The 24,092-nt window shown below is 43.4% G+C and overlaps 1 protein-coding gene across 1 annotated transcript in view; it reads right to left on the bottom strand.

Moving 5' to 3' along the window:
* Window positions 1-24,092, bottom strand: part of LOC126336989 (uncharacterized) — a 112,034-nt gene that overhangs the window by 5,347 nt on the left and 82,595 nt on the right. Inside the window, exon 4 of the mRNA XM_050001230.1 lies at window positions 17,118-17,335. Coding sequence (XP_049857187.1) covers window positions 17,118-17,335 — 218 coding nt within the window. The remainder of the gene's footprint in view (window positions 1-17,117; window positions 17,336-24,092) is intronic.

Raw genomic sequence — 24,092 nt, 5'->3', positions numbered from 1 at the left:
TTCATAAGCTCTTGCAGAAAGTCTGCGGAGACTTGGCAGTGAACTAAACCAAAGTGAGTTGTTCGGCGAGACGTCTGTTATCACTGCAGCAACGTCGCCAAAGATATCATATCTTTCGTGTGCCGGCTGCAACTCCCCTGATACTGGAACGTGCGGACACTCTCATTTACCTCTCTGCACAACTTGCTGTTTCTGTTGGTAGTGTGGTAGTGTTGATAGTCCGCACACTCCAAAGGAGCACACAAAACTTCACTCATTGTTCTTCCCGATCCACCCTGCAGCCCCGCTGTCGCACCTTCCGTTTTCCCACTGGTGGATGCACTCCGTAGGAAGCAACACGTGGAAGATCGGGAGGTTACTGACGCCAACAAGGAGTTGACCCTGACGCCGACCAGTGGAGTGGTACCATGCGCTCTCCCAGTAAGGTGGCGTAATGCTGTCGCACCAAACGGAAAGTACGTTGAAAAATAGGGTTTTGTAGTCAGAACATTGGGAAATAATACGGTGTATTGGAATCCTGAATAAAACCAACCTGCTTTCATAAAAAAATAATTTGTAGCATTGCTTACTGAATGCCTCTGAGGCTTGAATAAAATGTGCTCTCGTAAGACGCCGTTAGTAAATTTCGGTTATCTTTTAACAATAATAAATATAAGAGAATTAGTATATACCTGTTGAAAGGTGGCTACACTGAGTCACAGCGCCAGAGATTGCGCCAAAGAGTATTATTCCGCAGCCTCCACTGGCGCAGTAGTTGTTCAGAGAATGTCGAGGGCAGTTGTAGTTCGGGGGTTGCCTTGGGCAGTGCTAGTTGAGAGCATGTCGAGAGCAGTACTAGTTCAGAGGATGTCGTGTGCAGTTGTCTTTCTATTGGGCGAGAGCGTAGATGCTATTCGGTTGGTTTAATGTATAGATGGAAGATGTCGCAATGATCACAGTGTATTTTTCGTCAATATATATGAAGTTAGAAAAAAATTTTATTTCAAATTTCCTAAATAACAATGCCTCTTGGTCACAGGTTTAGTCAACTAAGCATGTGGCTCGTGTTCATGTATTAGACTTGTAATTCTGGTTTCTATGTGAAATTATAGTATTTCTGGTTTTTCAATTAATTCATTGTAAATGATGTTTAAAATATCTCGTCGTATTGAGCAAGAACCGTGCCAAATATGTGTACGTTGAATCATACTTCCACACACAGAACAGTTACACTTGTGCTTTGTTGTTTCGTAACTTTTATAGTTGCCGGGGACTTAATTAATCAATTGTGTTAACGAAAATTTCCTTTCATTTTTTATTGTTATTCTATGCAGTCAGATTGCGTACTAATGCTACTCAGGGCCAACCGGTTACGAGACTTCGTAACAGGACACACAGCTGCTAAAATTATATTTTTATTTTATAATTAAGCCCCCATGCACAGTAGCTATGAATAAAATAAAAAAAACGCATTTTGTATTAATGAAAATCTGGAAGGGCTATTTTTTCCAGCATTCAGTTGTTCTTACTCTCAAATAAACAGAATATTAGCAGGTGAAATATGATGGGTGTGGTTAAGTGCAAGTTGTTACCAAGCTTCACCGGTCTCTTGGCAAAGTCAGGAGAAGCACGCTGTGCATGAACAAGGCAAAGTGGTGGGTTGGAGGTCGACTGTTGTTGCTGCTACATGTTTACAGCCTGAGCTTGAGCAGACCTGCAGCGGTAGGGCCAATGGCTCACAATGACTGTCTTTGCACACAGAAGCAACTTCTTGACTGATCTCCGAGAAAGAAGGCAATATAAGGCTTAACATCCTGTATGTGTGTGTGTGTGTGTGTGTGTGTGTGTGTGTGTGTGTGTATTTCTTTAAAAAAATGGGTACGTAAATTGGCAGTGTACTTTCAAGTGAACAATCGGGATATTTGTCTGGAGAGATTTGTGGAAATTGCGGAAAACTTAAATCTGGAGGCCGGATGCACATTTCCGAGAAGCAGTTCATGTGTTTAGGATGTAAACGGTAACTGTTTACTACGTAACACAGTGGTGCAGAGGAAGTCGTAGCGAACAGCTCGGTCACGAACACTTATGGTCTACAAGCCTTCAAAAGTCACCTTATCTACAGTGCGTGAAAGCCACTAATTTTTCAATATTCCCTAGCCCTCCTACATCTAGTCGACTATTTCGTTAATATCATTTATCTAACCACTTACGTCAGGGTAAGGAAAGAAAATACTTTTGTAAACGTTATGCAAAAACTGATTCGTTTACAATTCGATCGAAACGTAAACCTACAGGTAGACAACTTTCGAAGTAAAAAGACCGAAAAACGAAACGGTTTAATTGTGAATATTTTGCTGTTAAAGTTCGCAGTATTTTTGTGTAAAACTCACGAAAACATTAGTTTTACATGTTGCAGGCACAAGAACAAGGAGTTTACAACATTCAAGGTCGACTTAAGTTAAAATTGTGATGTACAGTCGTGGACAAAACGAGCGAGACCCCTTGCCTTTTCGTTATGCTGATCCGCACAGCTTTAAAGTCTGCTACACAGCATAACAAGCAAGGCGACGGAGTGCTACCAACATACTATGCACAGGCGTGAAATTGACAGACTATCCGAACTTTGTCACACTGTTTTCAGTCATGTGTATGACTATGCTGATTAGTGGGGTTAAACTCAACACGTAAATGTAAGATGTAAATGAAAGAAGAAAGTGGATTACTGTTGATGACCTACCATAAAAATGTGCAAATTTAGCAATGCATGAAGATTCATAACGAAATCTAGTCAAAAATCATTCAGTGCCACACGTAAGTCAATTTAGTTATTGACAGAAGCGGAAAAAGTAATCAGTAAGAAAGAAGTATGAAATTCTATAAGATCTTAATATTTACATCCACAGGCCGCCGGTACAGAATAAAGGTAGCAATAAAACGTACTGGGGGCGCGAGAATTTCTTCAAATTGCTTTACTGCCCGTCTATCTGCCTCCATCGAGATTAGAACCGAAAACAAACCAGAATTCCGTTGCAGTAGCAAACACCTTTCGCTACGCTAGCAGACAACCCAGGCAAATAGCCCTCTATTATTACCCCAGAATTGAATAAGCCCTCAATTTCGCAATGAAAATGGCAAAATGATCTGCAGTTTACGTTGCACAGAGCTTTCTGGACTCAATAACAAGAATTTTCTATCTTTATGGCACCGCTTACGTGACAATCATTCGGGATGTTTATCAAAATAACAAAATACTGTTATTAGCGAGTAAATTTAGTAGGATAATTCTGCACCACCCCAGCAAATAAACGGCTACATAGCTGCCAAATATATTCTACAATGTTTCGAATTCCCCATTAGACTCGCCACAGCGAGAAAACGGTCATTAGCCGAAGTGTTTTGTAAGTTACCTGGCAATGGGAATGCTCGCACTTCTAAAACGCGGTGGCATTGATACTGGGATATGAATTACCACGTGTACGGGCAAATGGATTTTATTTGCACTTCTGTAAACGTGATCTGGATCGAAAGCTAAGATACGAATAATATGCTGATGTATCGACTGCAACTAGAACATTTCCAATAAAGAGTAGGGGGATGGGGTTATTTATGCGGCTCTCATCTTCAGTAACTGTCGTAGCTATTTTCGTTGTTAAGATTTCGTCACCTAAATCGGTAAAAATTGAACCCTACTAGTCTCACTTTATTGACCGTCTGTCTGTCTACCCATCCCTTAAAACCAGTTTTGCAAATTCGTAACTATCTGGGGTACTTCGTTTTACTAAAACAGTTACCTCGATAAGCTCAAATTTATTTTTATTTGTACAGTTCATACTAATTAGCGTTTCTTCTTTCATTTATATCTTATATTTACATGTTATGTTTAACACTCTAATCAGTATTAATATAGTCATACACATGATTGAAAACAGTCTGAGACAATTCGGATAGTTTGTCAATTTCACACCTGTGCATAGTATGTTGGCAGCACTTCGCCTCCTTGCCTGTTATGCTGTGCAGCAGACTTCCAAGCTGTGCGGTCAGCATAATGAAAAGGCGAGGGGTCTCGCTCGTTTTATCCACGACTCTACCTCAGTTTGCTATTGTAGGCCAGTTTGCAGCGGTTTCCCGGCTTGATAGGAGACAAGTATCATACATCACTTGGTCCTCTCGACTTCACTTGCACCCCTGCGGTACGTCGTAAACAGTTATTATTTACACCCTGAAAATGTCTAGTACTGAACTATCTGTCATTAGAAATAGCATCCAACTCTGACTCAATAAGAGCATCCCCATCCCTCCGTTTTAAACTGTTTTCATTGGGGATGTACATAACCTGATTGTCCATCTTGGATTCTTCATGTCGCCACTCGAACTTCTTGGTGCAAACTTTCATTATTGTTACACAATATTATATTTCCCCACCCTAAAGACCGCACACAACGCGCCAAGAACGTTCGCATATGAAAACATTCCACCTGTAACGTTGCTAAGATACTGTTTCCCCAGCACCTGCATGTCCAGAGTTGCATCGATCTGTCAGTTGTGTTCAATAAGCGACTTTAAGGACCTTTTACAAGAAATACTAATCTCAGTGTTCGCACGTCACGTGTCTGCATCTACACTCCTGGAAATTGAAATAAGAACACCGTGAATTCATTGTCCCAGGAAGGGGAAACTTTATTGACACATTCCTGGGGTCAGATACATCACATGATCACACTGACAGAACCACAGGCACATAGACACAGGCAACAGAGCATGCACAATGTCGGCACTAGTACAGTGTATATCCACCTTTCGCAGCAATGCAGGCTGCTATTCTCCCATGGACACGATCGTAGAGATGCTGGATGCTGTCCTGTGGAACGGCTTGCCATGCCATTTCCTCCTGGCGCCTCAGTTGGACCAGCGTTCGTGCTGGACGTGCAGACCGCGTGAGACGACGCTTCATCCAGTCCCAAACATGCTCAATGGGGGACAGATCCGGAGATCTTGCTGGCCAGGGTAGTTGACTTACACCTTCTAGAGCACGTTGGGTGGCACGGGATACATGCGGACGTGCATTGTCCTGTTGGAACAGCAAGTTCCCTTGCCGGTCTAGGAATGGTAGAACGATGGGTTCAATGACGGTTTGGATGTACCGTGCACTATTCAGTGTCCCCTCGACGATCACCAGAGGTGTACGGCCAGTGTAGGAGATCGCTCCCCACACCATGATGCCGGGTGTTGGCCCTGTGTGCCTTGGTCGTATGCAGTCCTGATTGTGGCGCTCACCTGCACGGCTCCAAACACGCATACGACCATCATTGGCACCAAGGCAGAAGCGACTCTCATCGCTGAAGACGACACGTCTCCATTCGTCCCTCCATTCACGCCTGTCGCGACACCACTGGAGGCGGGCTGCACGATGTTGGGGCGTGAGCGGAAGACGGCCTAACGGTGTGCGGGACCGTAGCCCAGCTTCATAGAGACGGTTGCGAATGGTCCTCGCCGATACCCCAGGAGCAACAGTGTCCCTAATTTGCTGGGAAGTGGCGGTGCGGTCCCCTACGGCACTGTGTAAGATCCTACGGTCTTGGCGTGCATCCGTGCGTCGCTGCGGTCCGGTCCCAGGTCGACGGGCACGTGCACCTTCCGCCGACCACTGGCGACAACATCGATGTACTGTGGAGACCTCACGCCCCACGTGTTGAGCAATTCGGCGGTACGTCCACCCGGCCTCCCGCATGCCCACTATACGCCCTCGCTCAAAGTCCGTCAACTGCACATACGGTTCACGTCCACACTGTCGCGGCATGCTACCAGTGTTAAAGACTGCGATGGAGCTCCGTATGCCACGGCAAACTGGCAGACACTGACGGCGGCGGTGCACAAATGCTGCGCAGCTAGCGCCATTCGACGGCCAACACCGCGGTTCCTGGTGTGTCCGCTGTGCCGTGCGTGTGATCATTGCTTGTACAGCCGTCTCGCAGTGTCCGGAGCAAGCATGGTGGGTCTGACACACCGGTGTCAATGTGTTCTTTTTTCCATTTCCAGGAGTGTAGATCAACTGATAACCATGTCGATAGTGTACATGACGTCATGATCAGTTGACTAATCCGAGAGTGGAGTTGTAAAATCCTGAGATTGTTCCATATTGCGTATGCACTGAAACAAAGGAACTTGGCGTCATCTGCCTACGATCGTAACCAATTTTCCTCGTGCTCACACACGTTACACATTGTAAGAGGTCCACGACGAAGGAGTTTATTGCTAGCGCACTAGAGCAGATGTAATTTCGATGGATTGCTCACTCGCTGCCTGCGATATGTAAGCTATAATGGAATCGCAGATGAGAGAGCAGTGTCGCTGCAGTAGGAGCAGTGTCGGCTGCAGTAGTTGTAGCTTCGGCAGTAGTAATGGTAGCTCGCAGTCGGCGGTTGGGCCGTTCGTGCCTGAGCGATGTAGTATAAGGTAAAAACAGGCGCGCGCATATCTAATTTGTTACAACTAAATTTGTACTATTGTTATATCAAGTCCCATGTAAATATATTTAAAAATCTTTTAATAATAATCTTTCTTATAAAATTAACTTTTGACAATCATTCATCTGAATTTAAAGAATTTACTAATTACTCCAATCCATGGTCATCCCGATTATCGTAAATAAAAATTAGTTGTTTCTTTTTATACATGACAAATCTAGCGGCCAGCATTGTACAGGGCTGTGCCAGAAAAATTTCTAATAGGGGCAGATATATATGCGTTATCCGGCGACTTCACTGAGGTAATAATTTTCAAGTTATTCAGAATGATCTTTCAGGGCAATGACGCAGCACTGCTGACGTCAAAATTTACCAGTTTAGATTCACAGTCAGTTCATTATTGAAAGTTTATATATGAGTCACATTTTTTATTGGAAGGTTAGTCACGTTATTATTGCGAGGTTATGGAATAATAAACTGTTGGGAGGTTACACTAAATATGAATTTTTTAGGTGTAATGGCAATTTTTTTCTGTTGGGAGGTTACAACATGTTGCACTTTTATTCTACTGAATCTTTATGTTATTGTTTCCTGCGTTTTGTGACACGCCAAAAAGCTAGTATGAAGACAATTTTTTTCTACTACTATTCCCCCACATGAGACAAATATCTGAAAACAAAAAGATATTTAGCTATTATAAAACACGGACAAAGAAAAAGGTGTGCATAAATAACAACGTTAACAGGTAAGAAATAGTTTTTTAGTGAAAATCTTTTCAACTGTGCTGAAATCACTGCTCATATGCGAGAAAAAAAGTTTTGTTTGTCAGCTGCCACTAACAATGAAACAAAAATACAAAAAGAAAAAATTTGAATACGCTGTGCACTGCTTTCTAAGTATCTGTAGTGTTTGAGTGTGTTTGTTTTCTTGAGCAAATTAATGTTGGTAATTTGACGTTTTTCGACAACATTTTTCCTGTTCTTTCGTGTCTCTGAGTGTAACGAATTTGCCATAAACCTTTGTTAAGAATATCCATTATGAATGTTACGTCATTAGTTAATGAAGCCCGTTTTCATGACGACATCATTAATACTTGTACTAGATTTCGAATTTTTGTAAGCAGGACGGTCTCTCATAATTGAAGTTTCACGTTTCGCACGCCACGCAGCACAGCAGATATGAGCGACACTCCAACTAATTTTGACGCCTAACTGTAGAGGAAAAAGGCCACTCGTGATAGGAATAACAAGGCAGGGTCGTTGCACCACCCACACTGCCAAAAACAGGGGCTGGACGCTCATCCGCCCTATTTGGTCAGACAGAGGTACGTGGAGATCATCCCGAGAAAACTTCTTCAGCCTAACCCTATGAGCAACTCTTGCGTCTTGTGGCATCTGAGCGTACAGTCTGGCCAAAACGACTACAGGATTATTATAAATTGAGCGCAAGCGCGGAGTTGGAAGGAAACAGGCCGTGCTTCTAGAAACCATCCAGGTACTCATCTTACATGATTTATGAAAATGAAAGAAATCCAAATCTTGACAGGCAGATGCGGAGTTGAGCCGCTATTCTTCCGAGGACGAACCGAATATCATATCAGATCGTCATCTCGTATGCTACTCTGAACAACAAGTGTTTATTTTGAAACGGTTGCACTAATTGCGTCATGGACGGATCGTGAAACAAAAGTGAGGGAGATAAGGAGCAGTGCCGAGACACAGACAATTCTCTTCGCTAATTGGTTAGGGAAGAGAAGGACAAATACGAGAGCTCGCTGAAACGTGATGCCTCGTCTTAAAGCTTTTTGAATAAACGTATCTACGTACGTCGGTGTGTCAGAAACAGTACGCTGTAATCGAGTTTCGTATCCGAGGAATCCGTCCACATATGGAACACCGTCTCCTTCAGCATGACAATGCGACATCACAAACCAGCGCTGCTGCATATGCAAAAACCCGACGCCTTGGGTTCACTGTCATCGATCATCCTGCATACAGTCACGACTTGGCTCCGTCCGATTTTCATCTGTTTCCAAAACTTAAAGAACACCTTCGAGGACTCCACTTTGATAGTGATGAGGCAGTGCAAGCAGGCTGTCGCTCAAACAACAACGTCAAACATTCTACAGTGACAATATTAACAAACTCGTCTCTCGGTGGGAGAAATGTATTCGTCGTCAGGGTGGCTATTTTGAGCAATAAATACGGCAAGAAACAAACTGGTTTTGATTTAGTCGCAAAGACGGGCTTGTCTCCATGAAATATGTAGCCATGAATAATAAATATGTATAATGCTATTAAGGTTTCAGTGCCCTAGTACCTGTATGGAGAACTCTTCGCTACGACCTATGCTTCCTCTATAATTGCAATGTCACTGAATTGTAGTAACTGGCTCGTTATTCAGTCCAGTGCCACAATACTGAGCGCACTCGGTTTTGTTCATTTCTTTTGCTCGAACCAATATGGTACGAAATAAGGATGATATAAAAGTAACTAGGCAGGCGATAGTTCATTTATGGTACATTATAAGTACTTGGACTGATGTGTACGATTCGTTTCAGAGAGAATTAAGTACCATTAAGCAAAAGAGAGTTCTTATCTACGGTAAAAAAACCACCATTTAAAGAAATGTAACTAGCCACAAAAATATTGTGCCAGCGTTTAAGTGTAAAGTCTGGCATGTAACATGAAAAATACTCCGTAAACATGAAACTCTGACCACTAAACTCAAACGCGCATCTCAGATGAATGAACTCCGCATAGAGCTCCATGTGCGGACCCCCGTTACCTTTGCACCCATAATCTGTTAGAGAGAAGCGTTTGGTGCAAAGACAGTGACGTACTGATCAGACTCACGCAACTCCCAGAACAGAGAACTGCTAATGTAATTTTTTTCTTCTGTTTAATATCTTCCCATCTGTAATAATTTAACTTTTCCGCCGTTCTTCTGCGAATCGTTCGAAGTGTGATAAATCATAATGGAGAATAGACCATCGTCGTCACTTTCTTTTGGATGGTGGTTAAGCATACTGTTTTTTACCCTTCACTATCCAACTTTTAAGGATCTCGGTGTAAACTTTCTAATCATATGCGTAAGTTCGTCGCTCTTTTGCAAACAAATCTTCCTTTCTTTATTCAGTGGCTTCAACTAAGCAGACTGTCATTGTGTACTTGGAGTCTAGCCTCTTAACGAAATGGTCTTACCTTGGTATGAAATTTCATGCTTTGCACTTGGCCCTGCCGCGTAGTAGCGTAGTCCAAAACTTCCAAAGAATAGTCCGTCAAAGTTAATTCTGCAAAGTCACATATTGGCGAGAAAAAGCGTTTCTTCAGAAGATCTCTTCTGTTGTCTAACAGTGTTTCAATGTCTTCCATGTAATACCCTGTCATGGAGAGCAATAGAATCTAGACTGCAGACTAATCTAAGAAATCCCATCTCAACATTGTGCTTTTTATAGCACGTTATTGCAACAGAATATCGTGTGTTTCGGGGTACTGCATTGATTTTAAATTCCACAGGAATTTCACAGAACCACATACGATTATGTGGTACTGATGAATGAATGCATGTTCATGAGTTTCATCATGATGAATTTCTTGAGCGGTGGATAACGAGAGCTGTACTAACATGATGTGCATTACGAATATCAATGATAAATTTCAACTGGTTTTCCTTTATTTAGAGAGATTGCTTGAGACATTGTAGACTGATTGTTGACGTTAGCGTTATCACACGTTTTAAGTAGGGAATATCAATGTCGTTGTTACTGAGCGGTGAGGTCGGTTACAATAAATTTTTTTCTTGTGTGGTGCGGTCTGGAACATTGTTTTATTAGAGAAATAGTGTTAGCGGCCATAGTATATAGAGACCTACATTTTATAAAACTCTTTGAGGCTTTGATTCTTCAAAAGATCTCATCCAGTCAACCAGCAGTTGCTAGATTTTACAGCTTCGTCGGATTTAATAAGTGGCAAACGGTCGCTAAGCGGGCTAATGTTAGAGGTCCAAGATTCAGTTCCCAACGGTCCGAAACTTTCTTCTATCACAATCATTTCTTTCGCCTGTTAGAGAGCACTGGTATTGTGAAAAATGGCTAGCCGCATCGAATTAACGTTAAAATGTACTCACGCTACAGCTCACGAGATAAATCATTAAAATACTCGGAGGAAAGCAACAGCGTACCACCTCTAGTTATACCATGCACAGTAAAGCACCGGAATGTTCAAATCAACGTTCGAGTCGAGTACAGATTCATCAGTTTTCAGAGCAACAAAAAATCTTTACTCACCTAACGAAAAGTCCTAGGAAAAAAATCAGTCAATTAAGACACCACATTTGAAATAGCTGAAAGGTGTTCCGCGAAAATATGTGAAGAAAAAATACCCATGGTGTGGATACGTGTTCGTAGGTGGATGGCATCGAAAGTTTCAAGAATCTCACCAATATTTTCGACAGAGAAAAGCTAAATAGTGCTACCAGTGTGCCACAAGGAAAATGTCCAACAATGAAAACAGTGAGAAACTTTGGCAGGAAAAGCATGCAGTAGCATGCTCTAAAAATTATAGTTGCTGAATTGGGGGCATGGAGGCTGCTACAGTTGTGAGGATGTTCTCCAGATCTGAGGAGCAGCATGGCGTTAGATATACTAAATATCTTGGTGATGGGGGGACTCCTCTTCGTTCCAAGCTGTAAAAGATAAAAATCCGTACAATACAACAGAAAAGTTGAAATGTGTTGGCCACATCCAAAAGAGGCTTGGTGGTAGGCTTCGTCGGTTGCTGAAAGAGAAGTAAGGTGTACTACTTGAGAATGGAAAACCTCTGGGTGGAAAAGGCAGGCTTACTCTGAAAGAATATATATCTCTTTAGTTATTTTGTGGGAGAACTACAGGAAAAACAAACATAATTTAGAGGCAATGTGGGGTGCTGTGTGGGCAGCTTTTTTCCACAAACTGTCCACTGACCAAACACCACTGCACAATCTGTGTCCGAAAGACGACTGGTGTAAGTTCAACAACAGAAATGAGACATATTCACAAAAACACTCATTACCAGAACCTGTTATGAATACAATTAAGCCCACGTTCAGGTTTCTGGCAAACACTGATTTATTGAGGAAGTGTCTTCACGGAAGGACCCAAAATGCAAATGAAAGTCTTAATAATTTAATTTGGATTAGAGGCTCAAAAATGACATTCTGTGGACTTCAAGTACGTAAAATAGGTGTCTCTGGCGCATTTTTATGTTACAGTAACTGAAATAATGGCAGAATGTAAGTGCTGAAGAGAGTTGCTGTAGATCATGACGTGTTTACAACAAAAGCATTTTACACCATCGACGAGAGCAGGGTCAAGAAATCTATCAGATCTTACCTGTCCAGGCAGATTCGAAGAGGAGACAAGAGAAACGTGGACGGAGAGGAGTAACAGTAATGAGGATTTTAAAATTGAGGGAAGCTTATTACATGTATAAGTAAGAGAACAAAATCTTTACTCTCATTTTCTCTGTTTTACAATTTTTTACATTATTAGAAGCCTTTTCCCAAATAGTATATGCGCTAATGTTGTCAAATTTTCAGAAACTGTTCGCAACGTCTTGCTGTCTCCCTGGAACTAAAAAATACGAGTTCTTGGAATTACATTCTGATTTTTAGATGACTGTATGTAGAAAAATATGTTAATTTTGGATATGTAAAATCAAAAACTTTTAATGATACTATTTGTACCATAAATTAATAACTTTACTTCAGTGGTCTTATAACCTTCTCAGGACAGCACAATAAAATTTTCAGATTAATTGCATGATCAGAGTTTGAGTTATGGCTTGTTATAGAAAAGACAAAAAAATAAAAATTCAAATTTTTGGGAAAATATTAATCCTGTGTATATTATTATATTTTTACTTTAAAACACAGTTCTTTTGCTTTTCACGTGCAATATTTTCGATTTTTATATTAATAAATATGGCTGTAATGATTTTTTAAATGAATGTTTACATTTTCCTTAACCCTTGTGGTGATAACTTTTTGATCTGAACCATTACATAGTACCATTGTGGTGCGTATCCGTTTTTCGTGTGACTGCCCCTTGTACAGAATACAAAAGCAACTTCGCAATGGTTGACAAAGGATACATCGCACAAAGATTACAGCTTTTTTATTATTTTGCATAGTAAACGAGGAGAAAGCGACGTGTCAGTATGTTCTTGTACCTCCCCTTACCTTATTCTCATGATCAATGCGCGATGTACACGATGATGTCAGCAAAAATGTCGCACCGTCTATTTCGAATACAGTTTTTTTCTAAGTTTACCCAACAAGGTTTCGCGGGAACTATATCCATCTTCTCTCTAAGGATATCCATTTCAGTTCTCCGTGAATTTCTGTGACACTTCCGTACTGGTCATACGGATAATTTACGAACGTAGCGGTAGGTCTCAGAATTTGTTCTATGTCTGCTGTCATCCCTACCTAATATGGTCTCCCATCACTGAAACATTACTTTAAATTGGTAACACTAGTGCCTTGTACGCGATTTCCTTCACAATATACGGCGTTTTCCCACAACCAGTGTAAGTTTTCTATTCACCATCTCTGACGTTAAATTTACGTGACCATCTCATTTCAAATCGTATGTCAATGTTACCCCCTAATACTTGTAGTACAAGAGGTGCTAAGGATGTTGCCCACTAATCTTGTACTCCGATACTGTTGTGATCCTTCTTTCTTTTTTGTAGGTGTTATTGTACATTTACCAATGTTGTAAAGAGAGCGGCCATGCAATATACCAAGTGTGTAGAAAATACGATAAAAGAACTGAGAAGCAATTTGACATAACATTGTACTCACTCTCTTCCGGTCTCACCCATGTTCAACCTCACGATCACACCAGCTCACATCCCAAAACACAGGATTAAAATGGTCGTATGTTCCAAAACTTTCAATTAAAACACAAGTAAGCCGACAGGAAAACTAAAATAGACTCACAGGAATATGTGGATGGTTGATCTAATAAACAAAATCTGGACGATCTAGTCATCCTGATAACACATGAAACACGTCACCTAACAATTTTAGGGAATAAGCTTGACGTTTCACAAAACCCTGAAATACACTCGTGGAAATTGAAATAAGAACACCGTGAATTCATTGTCCCAGGAAGGGGAAACTTTATTGACACATTCCTGGGGTCAGATACATCACATGATCACAATGACAGAACCCCAGGCACATAGACACAGGCAACAGAGCATGCACAATGTCGGCACTAGTACAGTGTATATCCACAATTCGCAGCAATGCAGGCTGCTATTCTCCCATGGAGACGATCGTAGAGATGCTGGATGTAGTCCTGTGGAACGGCTTGCCATGCCATTTCCACCTGGCGCCTCAGTTGGACCAGCTTTCGTGCTGGACGTGCAGACCGCGTGAGACGACGCTTCATCCAGTCCCAAACATGCTCAATGGCGGACAGATCCGGAGATCTTGCTGGCCAGGGTAGTTGACTTACACCTTCTAGAGCACGTTGGGTGGCACGGGATACATGCGGACGTGCATTGTCCTGTTGCAACAACAAGTTCCCTTGCCGGTCTAGGAATGGTAGAACGATGGGCTCGATGACGGTTTGGATGTACCGTGCACTATTCAGTGTCCCCTGGACGATCACCTGACGTGTACGACCAGTGTAGGAGATCGCTCCCCACACCATGATGCCGGGTGTTGGCCCTGTGTGCCTTGGTCGTATGCAGTCCTGATTGTGGCGCTCACCTGCACGGCGCCAAACACGCATACGACCATCATTGGCACCAAGGCAGAAGCGACTCTCATCGCTGAAGACGACACGTCTCCATTCGTCCCTCCATTCACGCCTGTCGCGACACCACTGGAGGTGGGCTGCACGATGTTGGGGCGTGAGCGGAAGACGGCCTAACGGTGTGCGGGACCGTAGCCCAGCTTCATGGAGACGGTTGCGAATGGTCCTCGCCGATACCCCAGGAGCAACAGTGTCCCTAATTTGCTGGGAAGTGGCGGTGCGGTCCCCTACGGCACTGTGTAGGATCCTACGGTCTTGGCGTGCATCTGTGCGTCGCTGCGGTCCGTTCCCAGGTCGACGGGCACGTGCACCTTCCGCCGACCACTGGCGACAACATCGATGTACTGTGGAGACCTCACGCCCCACGTGTTGAGCAATTCGGCGGTACGTCCACTCGGCCTCCCCCATGCCCACTATACGCCCTCGCTCAAAGTCCGTCAACTGCACATACGGTTCACGTCCACGCTGTCGCGGCATGCTACCAGTGTTAAAGACTGCGATGGAGCTCCGTATGCCACGGCAAACTGGCTGACACTGACGGCGGCGGTGCACAAATGCTGCGCAGCTAGCGCCATTCGACGGCCAACACCGCGGTTCCTGCTGTGTCCGCTGTGCCGTGCGTGTGATCATTGCTTGTACAGCCCTCTCGCAGTGTCCGGAGCAAGTATGGTGGGTCTGACACACCGGTGTCAATGTGTTCTTGTTTCCATTTCCAGGAGTGTATATACCACATTCATGTCACTGTCAGTTAAAATAGAGGGTAAGTCAGGAAAAAGGATCTGTTCTCCTGTTCTCAGTATACAAAATAGAGACTGATAAAACGTGGCGCCCTGTGATCTGCACGCCACAACCACCACACGTTGGAGGGTCCTCTCACTGGAGCAAGAAACCCTGCCTCAGACGGCTGTGCCCTATGTGAAAACGAGTGAAAGAATCTACCACATCTGTGTGTCTGGAAGGAGGTACGCCATGGGAAATTTACGGACTTTACCAGATGCCGTTTATTGTCGGTCGCCTGCCGCGACTCCTTCTTCCGTTGACGCATGACTCTGTGCCCCAACAATGAGTTGGAAGGATGCTGGAGTTCGGAGGATCAAGATACGCCTCCTTAGATGCTAAATCTGCCACTTCGTTTCCTTTAATCCCTATGCGTCCTGTAACACAGCAGAAAGACACCTCCTTCCCAGCCTTTGTAAGTGGAAAAGAGCAGCCTGTATATCCCGGACTACTTTATCTGCCGAGCGCAAGCGTTGTAGGGAATTAAAGTCACTGAGGGAGACAGAACAAACGAGGAATTTAGTAGGCACCACAAATCTATCATCTGCTTCCGCTCCCAGGAGATAGCGGATAATTCGGCATCTAAGACACTGAAGTATTGACATAACAGAAACTTGAAGACACAATCAGGGAAAACAACAGCGCAGCCACTGGAATATCCCTGTTTAGATCCACTTGTGAATACAGCTCTTGGTCTTGCGATAGCGTTCTCGCTTCCCGCGCGCGGGGTCCCGATTTCGATTCCCGGCGGTGTCACGGACTTCCCCTGCCTCGAGATGACTGGGTGTTGTTGTGTCGTTTATCATCATCATTCATCCCCATTACGGTCGGAGGAAGGCAATGGCAAAACCACCTCCGCTAGGACCTTGCCTAGTTTGGCGGTGCGTGTCTCCCGCACCGTCCTCTATGTTCCTCGGAGTATGGGACATCATCATCATCATTATGGTGCTCATTTAAAATGTTGGCAAACAGAGTATTAAAAACAGATGGCGGAGTGAAACCTCTCCTTACTGCACTCAGTGTAAAATTACTCTGGGTCTGAGCACTAGTCATGGTGGCAATCGGCTAAACCCTGGATTTGGGTCAGAACTTGCCCCACAACACGTGACTCCAGCTCACGCTTCACGCAGTTTCCAAATCGTCTTTGGAGAAAAGGCGTTCCATAGCTGGATGAGGAACAGTATAGTACTTGGGTTAACAGGTGGTAGAAAAAATGTAATATGCCTGACACACATTGAGAAGATGCTCCCAGATAGTGAAAGGCAGTTCCCCAGCCTCAGAACAAAGGCTCGGTTTTGAATCAGTCCGGTAAGCAGCCGCTACCAGCTTGATCCCCTGAGGTTGGGTGCTATTATGACAAGAAGGTCTCTTGATCGGAATGCTGTGTATCGTTAGTTTATACGTAAAAGCCTTAAAGGCACTTTATGATATTCAGTGACATCCAGGTCCTTCCGTTCCGGTACCTTACGTGTGGCGACCACAACAGCTTAGAATCAAAAATGAGGCCAGAAACCTCACTGAGTCTTTAAAAGGTAGATTGGTGACACTCACGTGGAAGTCAGACGATTAAAATCAACACACACACACACACACACACACACACTTACTTATCGGCAGAAAATTTTAAACCCTCCTTTAACCTCTTTACTGTAAGGTGTAACTGACGAGTAGCTACTGCCGAGTGGGAAGATGAACAAAAAACTAAAAAATCGTCCACAAAGAACGAGCATTGTACAGAACTCCATACCGTAGAGGCTATGCTGTTTATGGTGATGGTAAAGAGAGGAACACCTAAAACACTTCTCTGGAGAATATCATTCTCCTACTCGGAATTTTCGACAGCAAAAAGCGCTTAGGGAAGAAGGACCGAATGAAGATGAGGAGTTGGCCATGGAATCCCCGTTCTCGGAGCTGCCCTAGAATAGTGTGTCTCCTAGTACTGTGGAAAAAAGTTGATGAAAGTGCTTTACTTTTCCTTCCGACACATCCCACCAGTCAACAGCACCGACAGCGAACAATCTTAAAGTGTTTCTGCTAGTTGGTGGAATGTTCAAGAGTGAGAACGTCTAGGCTAGCGTCGCTCGTACCTGTGCGACCGCGGCAGAGACCTCGTCGGCGTCTGCTTCAGCGCCCCCCTGCTCCGGCGCCCTGTTGTGCTCGCTGCACCAGTTAGAACCGCCCTCCAGGTCCTCAAAGAGCGCAGGGTTCTGCGCCGTTTCCGCTCCCCTCAGCAGCAGCATCCGCGGACTCACAGCCTTCTGAACAGCTTCTTTTAGCTTGTGCTGGAGGTTTGTCCTCAGTCCCCCTGCGACAATTAAAAATGAAATGCAGAGAGCGCAGCCATTTTTACATTTTTAATATTTCGTTTCCTACCAAAGTGCGCAGAGTGGATCACTGTAGGGGTCCCCATTCCTAACAGAAATGTCCATCCAAGTGGGAGTGCGGCGAAGGCATTCCCGTCTGAGAATGTATGGGAGCGGATTGACAGACCTGGTCAATGCTTTACAACCAAGGGAAACCTCCCAATCGGAACAGGAGAATTGGAGGTATTTTTGTTTCTGGGATATCTCGTACCACTAAAAAATCCCACGGTAAAAACATGTACGTGTTTATGTACTAGGAGAGTAAACTCGATGACAGTCGGAATTTTGGACGCAGTTGAGTAAATGAAATTTTGAAAGGCGGTGACATTAGCTATGTTGACTGAGATGTGACTTATACCGATGGTGCAGTACTCACCTCCATCTGTATGTCTCTTCTGAAATACCGACTCTGCACACACATCCTGTAAACGGCATGTCAGCCTACTACAAGGGAGTTTCAATAAATAATTCAACTCAAATTTCTTCTGAAAGCCGGCAGATTTTATCCCGTAATCAATATAGCTTATTATCCCACACTCTTTTGGTTACAAAATCCTATTTTTCAACACAATCTCCTTTAAATGCAACGACCTTAGGCCGTAACACGGACAGAGTGACCGTGCGGTTCTACGCATTACAGTCTGGAACCGGTCAACCGCTACGGTCGCAGGTTCGAATCCTGCCTCGGGCATGGACGTGTGTGATGTCCTTAGGTTAGTTAGATTTAAGTAGTTCTAAGTTCTAGGGGACTGATGACCTCAACAGTCACATAGTGCTCAGAGCCATTTGAACCATCAGTTTCCACAGCCGTTATTGTAAACTGAGGTGAAAAAAGTCATGGGATACCTGCTAATATCCCTCGATGTCTCACAACATGTCCTACCAACCGATCCCTTCTTCTTGTCAAGTTGTGCCACAAACTTCTCTTCTCCCAAATCCTATTCAGTACTTCCTCATTAGTTATGTGATCCACCCATCTAATCTTCAGCATTCTTCTGTAGCACCACATTTCGAAAGCTTCTATTCTCTTCTTGTCCAAACTATTTATCGTCCATGTTTCACTTCCATACATGGCTACACTCCATACAAACACTTTCAGAAATGACTTCCTGGCACTTAAATCTATACTCGATGTTAAAAAATTTCTCTTCTTCACAAACGCTTTCCTTCCCATTGCCAGTCTACAGTTTATATCCTCTCTACTTCGACCATCATCAGTTATTTTGCTCCCCAAATAACAAAACTCCTCTACTACTTTAAGTGTCTCATTTCCTAATCCAATTCCCTCAGCATCACTCGACTTAATTCGACTACATTCCATTATCCTCGTTTTGCCTTAGTTGTCGTTCATATTACATCCTCCTTTCAAGACACTGTCCATTCCATTCAACTGAACTTCCAAGTCCTTTGCTGTCTCTGACAGACTTACAATGTCATCGGCGAACCTCAAAGATTTTATTTCTTCTCCATGGATTTTAATACCGACTCCGAATTTTTCTTTTGTTTCCTTCACTGCTTGCTCAATATACAGATTGAATAACATTGGGGAGAGACTACAACCCTGTCTCACTCCCTTCCCAACCACTGCTTCCCTTTCATGTCCCTCGACTCTTATAACTGCCATCTGGTTTCTGTACAATTTGTAAATAGTCTTTCGCTCCCTGTATTTTACCCCTGCCACCTTCATCATTTGAAAGAGAGTATTCCAGTCAATTTTGTCAAAAGCTTTCTCTAAGTCTACAACTGCTAGAAACGTAGGTTTGCCCTTCCTTAATCTAGCTTCTAAGAAAAGTCGTAGGGGCAGTATTGCCTCACGTGTTCCAACATTTCTACGAAATCCAAACTGATCTTCCCTGAGGTCGGCTTCTACTAGTTTTTCCATTCGTCTGTAAAGAATTCGTGTTAGTATTTTGCAGCTTGGCTTATTAAACTGATCGTTCGGTAATTTTCACATCTGTCAACACCTGCTTTCTTTGCGATTGGAATTATTATATTCTTCTTCAAGTCTGAGGGTATTTCGCCTGTTTCATACATCTTACTCACCAGATGGTAGAGTTTTGTCATGACTGGCTCTCCCAAGGCCGTCAGTAGTTCTAATGGAATATTGTCTACTCCCGGGCCCTTGTTTCGACTCAGGTCTTTCAGTGCTCTGTCAAACTCTTCACGCAGTATCGTATCTCCCATTTCATCTTCATCTACATTCTCTTCCATTTCCATAATATTGTCCTCAAGTACATCGCCCTTGTATAGACCCTCTATATACTCCTTCCGCCTTTCTGCTTTCCCTTCTTTGCTTAGAACTAAGTTTCCATCTGAGCTCTTGATATTCATACAAGTGGTTCTCTTCTCTCCAAAGGTCTCTTTAATTTTCCTGTAGGCAGTATCTTTCTTACCCCTAGTGAGATAAGCCTCTACATCCTTCATTTGTCCTCTAGCCATCCCTGCTTAGCCATTTTGCAGTTTCTTTCGATCTCATTTTTGAGACGTTTGTATTCCTTTTTGCCTGCTTCATTAACTGCATTTTTATATTTTCTCCTTCATCAATTAAATTCAATATTTCTTCTGTTACCCAAGGATTTCTACTAGCCATCGTCCTTTTACCTACTTGATCCTCTGCTGCCTTTACCACTTCAACCCTCAAAGCTACCCATTCTTCTTCTACTGTATTTATTTCCCCCATTAGTGTCAATTGTTCCCTTATGCTCCCCTGAAACACTCTACAACCTCTGGTTCTTTCAGTATATCCAGGTCCCATCTCCTTAAATACCCAGCTTTTTGCAGTTTCTTCAGTTTTAATCTAAAGGTCATAACCAATAGATTGTGGTCAGAGTCCACATTTGCCCCTGGAAATGTCTTACCATGTTAAACCTGGTTCCTAAATCTCTGTCTTACCATTATATAATCTATCTGAAACCTGTCAGTATCTCCAGGCTACTTCCATGTATACAGCTTTCTTTTATGATTCTCGAACCGAGCGTTATCTATGATTAAGTTGTGCTCTGTGCAAAATTCTAACAGGCGGCTTCCTCTTTCATTTCTTCCCCCCAATCCTTATTCACCTACTACGTTGCCTTCTCTGCCTTTTCCTACTACCGAATTCCAGTCACCCATGACTATTAAATTTTCATCATCCTTCACTATCTGAATAATTTCTTTTATTTCATCATACATTTCTTCAATTTCTTTGTCATCTGCAGAGCTAGTTGGCATATAAACTTTACTTCTGTAGTAGGTGTGGGCTTCGTATCTATCTTGGCCACAATAATGCGTTCACTATGCTGTCTGTAGTAGCTTACACGCATTCCTATTTTTCTATTCATTATTAAACCTACTCTTGCATTACCCCTATTTGATTTTGTGTTTATAACCCTGTAATCACCTGACCAGAAGTCTTGTCCTCCTGCCACCGAACTTCACTAATTCCCACTATATCCAACTTTAACCTATCCATTTCCCTTTTTAAATTTTCTGTACTACCTGCCCGCTTAAGGGATCTGAAATTCCACGCTCCGATCCGTAGAACGCCAGTTTTCTTTCTCCTGATAACGACAGCCTCTTGAGTAGTCCCCGCCCGGAGATCCGAATGGGGGACTATTTTACCTCCGGAATATTTTACCCAAGAGGACACCATCATCATTTAATCGTACAGTAAAGCTGCATGCCCTCGGGAAAAATTACGGCCGTAGTTTTGCCCTTGCTTTCAGCCGTTCGCAGTACCAGCACAGCAAGGCCGGTTTGGTTATTGTTACAAGGCCAGATCAGTCAATCATACAGACTGTGGCCCCTACAACTACTGAAAAGCCGGCTGCCCCTCTTCAGGAATCACACGTTTGTCTGGCCTCTCAACAGATACCACTCCGTTGTGGTTGCACCTGTGGTACGGCTATTGTATCGCTGAGGCACGGAAGCCTCCCATGCAACGGTAAGGTCCATGGTTCATGAGGTGGTTCACAACCCTACAAAAGGCTAAAGCAGTCCACTCACCTCACCGCCGCCCCACATCGAACCTAGGGTCATTGTGCGGTTCGGCCCCCAGTGGATCCCCCTGGGAACGTCTCACACCAGACGAGTGTAACCCCAATATTTGCGTGGTAATTATGGTGTATCCGTACATGGAGACAGTGTTTGCGCAGCAATCGTCGACATAGTGTAAGTGATGCGGAATAAGGGGAACCAGTCCGCATTCGCCTAGGGAGATGAAAAATCGCCTTAGAAACTATCCATAGACTGGCCGGCACACCAGACCTCAACACTAATCCGCCGAGCGAATTCGACCGGCAGCCCTTCCCGCTCGGGAAGCAGCGCATTAGACTGCACGGCTAACAGGGCGGGCTAAATGGAGGTTACATAACGATCAGAAACATGTGCAATAACTTTTATTGAATCTGATGAAGTTTTTGATGCAGTGGCAAAAACGGGTTACAAAGAGCGTAGTAAATGTATATTTCCGATTCATTGATCCTGTGGTAACTACTCTTATTAGGCCTTTTTCTAGGAAAGCATCTGTGGATGTATCAGTCTTTCGGTATCATGTGAGGGAAGCACCTTGGTTAAGGAATTGGTCCGATGCGACATGTCTGTCTATTTCTAAATTACCGTTGACAGGTGATACTAAAACGTCTGTAACATACAATGAAACCTTCTATAAAACACAGACATTTAACCAGCTTGCCGAAGGGATTACCCAACACTATCTCGAGTAAAATAGTGTCGGATTTCTCAGGGAAAAGCTCATGGGATTAACACAGAACCACGGTGTGTCAGTAGAAGCATTCTCTGACGGAATTCGCAATTTAAACTTGCAGACTTCTCAAATGATGCCTATTGTAGAGGCAGACAGAGTCCTCTTGCAGGAAGCAGAGAATAGGACCTCAGACGTATTTGTAGAGAGTATTTAGCGCACATGTTCCAATGGGCGAGAATAAGGAATAATTGTGATTCAACCTTGGATCTCAGAATTTCTACACACCTTGGCTTCTTCTCCTCTTCTTCTGTACATATATGGACGAGTAAGCTACGTGAAGAAGCAGTGCTGCCAGTCACAGTGCATAGGATGTAGTGAGGTTGGGCAAGAGGTTGGTTGGTTGGTTGGTTTGTGGGATTAAAGGGACCAGACTACTATGGTCATCGGTTCCTTGTTCCATAAACAGCAGGGAAGCAGCAGGTGCGGCGGGCCTGCTCCTGGCGGAAGGTGCGGCCGCGGCTCCCGGTATAGCGGAGCTGGTCCGTCTGAGGTAAACGCTGCGCTTCGCGATAAAAACAACCTCGATCTGATAGCAGGCACCATATCAGATACTGTAACGGCAGCAGTATTGGCCAAAATGCGTGAAACTGTTGAGGCCAATACTGCCGATATTACAGCACTAAAAAAGTCTGTGTCTGAATACGAGAAAAAGGCACGAGATTTGGAAGTGAAACTATCTGCCGCCAGCTAGAACAGTACCAAAGGCGAAATAGTCTACGACTGTTTGGAGTAGCAGAAAATAAAGAAGAAGACACGGACAACCTGCTTATACAGGTTGCGCGTGAAAAACTAGGCGTTGAAGTGACCAAGGCAGACATTGGCAGGAGCCACCGGGTGGGACGATAACTACCAGGTGCTACCAAACCTCGTCCAATAATAATTAAATTTGTGTCGTACCGAAAAAGGGCTGAGATCTTTACCCAGAAGAAGAAGTTAGCAAGGACAGGGCTTACAATAAGGGAAGATCTGACACATGAGAGGCTAAAGATTTTAAACAATGCCATATCCCATTTCGGTCTTCAGAATGTGTGGACTCAGGATGGCAGAGTAATCATTAAGACTGCAGCTGGAAAGAAGACAGTCACAAAAATGACAGAACTAAATAGTATTAAGTGAACCTACTCGAGCCAAAAGTCAAATTTAACACCATTTGCAAATTTTAACAGTCCTATACTCAGATATAGTCTTGTAATTGTATTAACTTTTTAATTGTTTGTACCTTCAACTAATTGTTTTTGTAACTGTATTAACTTTTTACTATTTTTTGTGTCTTTAGCTGTAGCCATTGTTCAGTTTTAGTTACTGCTAATAGTTTTTTTCATTATCTCAGTTTATTCTCTTCCATTCTGTAATAGTTCTATTGCAATTATTAGTCTCTCCTTTAGTTCATTAGTGAACCATTTCTTCGGTTTAAATTGTTCATAACAAAAATCACTATCAGTATCACTTTAGCAAATTTAAATCTAATTGTAGCTTCCTACGATAATCACTACCAGTATCACTCTAGTAAATTTCAATTTAATTCTAGCTTCCTACGATAATCTATTAAATATTAAGCTTACTTCTCTCTGCTGGCAGCATCGGCCTCTTAAATCACTCCCCTTTCCCTTATTTCCACCCTAAGCTGTTTCAAATACTCTAATTACATTTCTCCTCTTAGGACATAGGATACTCAGTGACACACAGCCGTCACCATTTTGGTCATATTCTCCCTGCACCGAATACCACTAATCCATTTTCTATACTCCCGCAACCTCAGGAAATCTCTTGCAGTCGCCTTTCTTTCGGCACTCGCGGAGTCACAAACAGGGCGCGCAAAATCTCGGACATCCCTGTATTATGTCACTTGGCGGAAACACCGGCCAGTGCCCCTCGCGGCAGGTAGTGCCTAACAAAGGGACAAACCAGTCTGCCACCCAACTCCAGGCTGCTCAGCGGAACGCGTCCGAGCTTTT

The sequence above is a fragment of the Schistocerca gregaria genome, chromosome 1 (genome assembly GCF_023897955.1).
Source record: "Schistocerca gregaria isolate iqSchGreg1 chromosome 1, iqSchGreg1.2, whole genome shotgun sequence".
Lineage (NCBI taxonomy): Eukaryota > Metazoa > Arthropoda > Insecta > Orthoptera > Acrididae > Schistocerca > Schistocerca gregaria.
The sequence above is the reverse complement of the archived record's forward strand: the minus strand, read 5'-3'. Positions and strand labels throughout refer to the sequence as shown.